The sequence below is a fragment of the Solanum pennellii genome, chromosome 11, assembly GCF_001406875.1.
Source record: "Solanum pennellii chromosome 11, SPENNV200".
NCBI lineage: Eukaryota > Viridiplantae > Streptophyta > Magnoliopsida > Solanales > Solanaceae > Solanum > Solanum pennellii.
In genome coordinates, this window is record NC_028647.1 from 10631485 (window position 1) to 10638422 (window position 6938).

At 30.2% G+C, this 6938-nt stretch overlaps 1 protein-coding gene across 1 annotated transcript; it reads right to left on the minus strand.

Moving 5' to 3' along the window:
* Positions 1-4976: 4976 nt before the first annotated feature.
* LOC107003139 (pectinesterase inhibitor 4-like) lies at positions 4977-5759 on the minus strand. The gene has a single exon (XM_015201405.2). The coding sequence runs from the start codon at positions 5645-5647 to the stop codon at positions 5057-5059; it is 591 nt and encodes a 196-aa protein (XP_015056891.1). The 5' UTR covers positions 5648-5759; the 3' UTR covers positions 4977-5056.
* Between the last annotated feature and the right edge of the window lie 1179 nt (positions 5760-6938).

The window sequence follows — 6938 nt, forward strand, 5'->3', positions numbered from 1 at the left end:
ATACTACGTGTCGGTTCGTGACACCCGATCCCCTAATCCCATTTTTTTAGTTCATCAAGCCTTCTTTTATACCAAGGCATCATCATTAACAAAGAGGGTTTTAGGTTTAATCTTCACAACCTTATCTTCCCAACCCATTACAATTACATAGTCACATCATGCAAGCATACAATTAAGCATATAGCAGACTTTACAATATTACCCAATACATATCATTCGCTATTAGGAGTTTACTATGAAATAGCATAAAAACCATAACCTACCTCCACCGAAGAATTGTGATTCAAGCAATCTACTTTTCCAATGCTTTGCTTTCCTCTTCGTTTCTCCTCTTTCTCGTTCGCTATTCTTGCTCTTTCTATTTTTCTTATTCAAACCCTTTTTCTTTTACCCTAATTAGCATATAATTAAGTATAAAAGATGACAAAAGTAACCAACTAATTAATTCAAGGTTATCTTCTTTAACCCTCAAGTAATTGACTTATTAATATTAACCCACTAACTTTATTATTATAAGCATGAATAGTCCAAAACGCCCCTTAAAACATTTAACAGAAATCCGACCCAGCCAGGGTTACGCAGCCTGTGACGGCCCGTCGTGCCTGCGACGGTCCGTCCTGCTGCTTCCGTCACAGAGTTCAGAGACTAAATTTTACCAAGGGTCTGTGACGGCCCGTCATGCCTGTGACGGTCCGTCCTGCCATTTCGTCGCGAAGTTCAGAGAGTCGATCTCAGTACCCAAATTTCAGAATTCTAAGTGTTTTGGAACGAGACCCCCTCGATGGTCCGTCGTGCCCATGACAGTCCGTCGTGGGATCCGTCGACTCCGACTGTTATTACCAGAAATACTTTACTGCTCAAAACGACTAAACAGGTCGTTACACTAAATTTGATGGATTTAATTGCATATAATGATGGCGTAATGATTGGCTGAAGAATAACAAACAATTTGAATGTTTTAAATTCTTGTACGTGATTGTTGATTGGAAAGTTGAGGCCAACATTATGACGAGTAATAGAGTAAGGTGGGTTAATCAACTTTGATATTTATATGTTAAAATTGGGAATATTTGCATCTGGATGTTTTAGATTTTGTTATATTTTGTTTTGGTGTTCCCTAGTAGAGGTTACTGGACATAAAACGTAACCTTAAATTTTTAATTCTTTCTATAGTTATCTTGTTATGAGTCAATTTTTAAAATATTGAGTTAGGTAATTAAATATTAGTGTTTCGGGTTATTTAAATTCCATTAAGTTATGCTAATTGGAGGAATTAAGACTTGCCCTTAGGTTTGAACTTTAGAAAAAATGATTATAAATTAGGTGAGTCGTTGGGTTTAGGCTGGACATAAAATAATATGAGTGTTTATAGACTCGTTAACTTATAAATTATGCATATATATACTTGATAGATTAGAAAGGTTCGGAGGCATTGAGGAAAGGAAAAGTATTGGAGAAGTAGCTTGCTTGACTCCGACTTCAGTGGAGGTAGGTTATGGTTTATTCTATTTGATAGATAAACTCTTAATAGCGATTGATATGCATTGAATGATACTGTGATATTCTCTATGTACTTGATTGTGTGATTCAATGACTTGGTTGTGTGGTTTGTGATTTGTCTAAAATCTTGAGACCGTGAGATTGATAATTTGAAAACCTCTCTATCGAAGTGATGCCTTGAATAAAGAAGGCTTGATGAAATATTATTAACGAATGGAAAAGTAGTGATAACAAATGATAATTAATAATATTTGTGGATTGGAGTGTCACGTTTCGACACGGTATTTTTAGATTGGAGTGTCACATTTCGACACTGTATTGGACTGGAGTGTCACGTTCCGACACGATATTAATGGATCGAGTGTCATGTTCCGACACAATATTGTTGGATCGGAGTGACATGTTTCGACATATTAATATTAAGGGAAAAACATATTGTTATAACAGAATATACGCAATCTCAAAGAACTCGATTCTCAAAATGGTTTGGTTTGGAAACATGAGTCCTTATGTACAATATTGATATTGTTGACTTATTACTTACTTACTTTAGTGTTGGTTGACAGTGATTCATGTTCTATGTTGCTTATCACCTACTAAGTGTTATAGTTGATTTTATACTATTATTCTTTGTATATTAGTTACTATTTTGGGTTAACCGATGATACCTTCTCAGTACATATTTCCCCGTGCTGAGCTCTACTTGTGCTTTTCTTTGTTTTCTTTTTATGGAGTGCATCGAGTGTACCAACGACTTTAACTCGCCCTCAGCTCTAGCAAGTCTCCAGCATATCAGGTTCCACGGTGAGCTATTCATTCAAGCTCGTATTGGAAACTCTCGATCATGATATATTTGATACTCTTAGAATTAGTATTTGGAGACTAAATGTCATTGATGTGATGACTTTCAGATTTTTGGGATAATATGTAATATAACTTAGAGGTTTAGTTGATTGGTTACTTTAATAAGTTTTGGAGCTTCCGTATTATTGTTGTTATTCTAGTCGAATTATTGGTAGATGTTGAGGTTTGGATTTCTTGGTACGCCCACTTAGGAGGTTAAATGTGGGTGTCACTCACGACTCGTTTTGAATTGTAACAGTTGCTCTCTTTCATATTCAAACAAATACAAATCAGACATGAAAATTACATACTAAGATAATAAATTATGGAGACAACACTGATAATGCTAATATAAAAACAATTAAAAAAAAGGAAAAAAAAATAGAAAGAAACTTCTTAGAAAAAGAGTTTCAAATGAAAAGAAGCAAAATAAAAAGAAGAAGAATTGAGAGGAAATTATGAATGAAAAAGATAAAATGCTGTGCAGTATTAGACATTTGCTTTAATATTTATAGTTAGTAAAATAATTAGTAACATACGAATATGAAAAGATAAATAACATCTATTGGAGTAATTACAATTTGAATGACTTTAATTGTAAATATCTTCAATATGTAAAAAGTGACTTCTTTTGTATTTTAAAATTTTAAAAATGATTAAAAAATTACAAAAAATGAATATTTTCTAGCTCTTAGAAGCATGTCACATTAGCGATTTTAGATTCAAATTATGTATATACATATATACATATATGAAATACAATTGAGTATGCATAAAGTGTTCATCAACTATTCAATCCGATCAATTCAAAATCACCTCTAAAAAGTCTCAAAAATTAAATATGAAATTGTTTTCATATTTCATGTCTTTTAATATATAATTTGCTCGAAATTATTCATATTTATGATACAACAAATTTTTAAAAAGAAAAAAAAAACTAAGAGAAGAATAAGAATTGGAAGAAGAAACTGGCAGCAAACGACGACAATAACCAAGGTGGAGAAAGAAATTGATCATTTTTTTGGTTAATCAAATTAATTGAAGGGACATTTGATGTAATTATCCAATACTCGGGTAATCCTTTTTTTTTTATTTAAGCAAAAATTGACATAAATAGTTATCCATTAATAAAATAGGAGGAACTTTTAGACATATCCACTCAGAACTAGTCTAATTACTCTCCATAATTATAATTTGATAATTACAAATTTATAGCTATGTGTTGTAGAGAGGAGCGAGGTGAGCGAGACAGGGAGAGAGAGGGAAAAGAGTGGGAGGAGTATTTGTATATATGGCAAGAGAGATTGAGAGAAGAAGGAGAGATACGAGCGAGATTGGAGAGAGAGAAGAGAGGCGCGAAAAAGGAAAGAATGGGAGAGAGATGAATTGTATATATATATCGGTTAGATATATAATTGTATATTATACATATGTATTTGTATATTCTGACGAATTACACATATACAAACGTGACTAATTATCGCGAGTGATAATTATAACGAAATATAGCTATAATGATTAATTAAATAGTACAAATTTATTTAACCGCATAATTTTCTTTCTACTTTTTCAAACACACTATTTTTTCCTAAAAAACTTTTAACCTAGACAATAGAATTACCCCAAAATCAGATTAGATCTGTTGTGTCATTTTCAATTATGCAGTATCACATGCCATAGATAAAATCTGTGCGTGGATCCAAGAGGTAATGGGGGGTCCATTATCTTCACAAATTAAACAACTGTTTTTATGCTTCAATTAATTACATTGTTAAAAAAAATAAAAGTTGCTATTTGTTCCCCATCCCCATGAAAAATAATTAACTTAATTATGACTACTTTGACCCTGTTAAAATTTGAAAATAATGTTAGTAACATTCATAGTTAAAGCAATAAAAGTTTATTATATAGACGATATATACATATTTACATTCATTTGGTTGATATAACATCGACGTATCTCTAGCAATTTTAATTTTCCCATTGCCTTGAATAACTTTCAGAATTGCCTTGAATTTTACCAAAACAAAGACTATAGTGTCATTTACTAATCAAAAAGAGTACTTTTAGATACTTGTAGATATACTCTGTCAGTCTATTTTTACTTGTCAGTTGTATTAAAAATAATTATTTAATAATATTTATTTAGGTTAAAAATTCAAGAGATAATTTGTCCCTTTGTGTCGATTTTACTTTTGGAATTAAATATCATTCAATATATAATACATCCTAAAAACATTAAATTTCATATATTCAAAAAATAATAAATTACATTAGCCCTATTATTTATTATTGTATGTCAATATAATAGAGGACAACTATGGTTGAACCATAAAAGTAATATTTAACAAGAAATGGTGGAGCAGGGTGGAGCTAAATTGATTAATTTTTGTCTAAACCTTGAAGTTATATTTAAAAAGTTATCAAATACAAATTATCAATTTAGAATTAGTAACTTAAAAAAAATTCAAATGCTGAATTCATAAACTTTAAATTCTGACTCTGTCTCGACCTTTAAAAGCTCAAAGTTTAGATGCACATAATATACCAATATTATATCTCCAAAAGGAAGAAAAGGTAAAGAGAGTAAACATTCACATTTCAAAATTTTGTTTCACACACACACAAAAAAATTATCTTAAAAGTTTCAAGCAACAACTTAAATTAAAATAAAAGTTCATTTACAACACATAGATATATTATATATTATATATCAATAAAGGTGATTTATGAAAGCTAAAGCATTACTAGCAAGTTTAGTAACATAAGAAATAGCATCACCAATCTTAGCTTTGACATCAGGATTTACTTTCCTATCAGAGAAACCATCCAAACAAGAATTTGCATCACTTATAACAGCACTTGCATAAGTCTTAGCATTATCCCATTGAAAATCTTTGTCTGTATCATTAAGATGATTCATAGCACCAAGTGTTTCTTTCAACTCATACACTGCATCTTTCAAGTCACTAATACAATCTTTAATGGCAGCCGTTTCGTATTTCGTTATCCCTTTATTTTTTCCAAGCTCTGATACCATGTGAGAAGTGTTTTTCGCACTACCTATCGCGATGTCAAGGGCAGTGTCACATAACTTGATGGGGTTTGTTTGGACATAAGAGGCATATGGGAGAAGGGTGTTTAGGCAAAGTGAAGGGTATGTTGTGATGTTGCATTTGGATTTGATGTAGTTGGAATTTATGTTGCCTTGTGCTTGGGAGATTGTGCATACTAATAATAGAAGAAGAATTGGTAAGAGGGTTTTTGTTAGTTTTTTGGAATTATAAGGACTATAATTTTCCATTGCTATGTCTTTGGGATATTGGATTTGGAAATGGAATGTTGAATGTTTTGGAGTTTTACACAAAAGTGTAGATATATATAGAGCTCAATGTCAGGTGGACTAGACCTGTGGTGTTGGGATTAACTTGTGTGTATTTCAACTATTTCACCCAATCTCTGCTATTCCTTATGTTCATATTTAATTATCTGTTTTACTAAAAATTCGTCTTCATAATACTGATTTAGTTTGAAAAAATTTAGAGATAATTTATCTTTTCATGTCTATTTTATTCCTGTTGTTAAATATTATTCAATTATCTAAAATATTTTATGAAATATTAAATTTAATATATTTAAAAATAATATAATAATATTAGCTCTGTTATTTATTGTTTTTAAAAATGTGTGTCAAAGTCAATAATAATGGAACAAATTAAGGGAGTATTAGTGAGGGAAATAAAACCATATTTTTGTTGACCTGTCTAATTAACCTGTTCATACTAAACTTGTATTCAACCTCCCTATTTGCTAACCAATTTTCAACCTGCAATAAAATGGATGAAAAATTAGTTAGATTCAATATTTATGATATGGTTAGTTGGTAATTATAATTTATTTGGTATTAGCTTAATATACGTAGCTTAATATCTAACGAATTATGATTACTTATATAGTAGAGAATTATGACTTTAACTTTTTGAGAAGCATCTCAATTGTATTGTCCTTATGATTTCAATATTTTATGAAACATTTTAATTGTATCGTACTTATGAGTTATGACTTTGGCTTTTAAAGAAACATCTCAATTATATCATACTAACACCGATATATATAGAAATATTCAAAAGAAATTACAAGTAATTTCATTCATTAACCAATCACACAAAAAGATATTTAAATCAAGATAGAATAGTTAAAGTCCCGATGTCAAATCAATTAATTTTCTACTATATGCTAATTATATATACACTATGTCTATCGACATACAAATAGGAAATAGGAAGACCTACTGCAACAAAAATAATTTTTAACGGCAATAAAGTAGACACGCTAATAAAGAGTGCTAATGTCTTTATTGGCATTAATTAAGTGTCATTAGATTCAATGTTGCTAAATTCTTTAGGGACATATACAAAAAATATTAATTGCCACAAAAATTAGTAAAAATAAAGTGACTCTTACTTTTAATTAGTGAGTTTATTAAATTACTTTTAGGAATTAAACTAAAATTAATTTCTTATAATATTCAATCACTTTATTAATCGCTAGATTACATTCAAAATGTCATTTAATATAAGAGCCATGATTGGTGA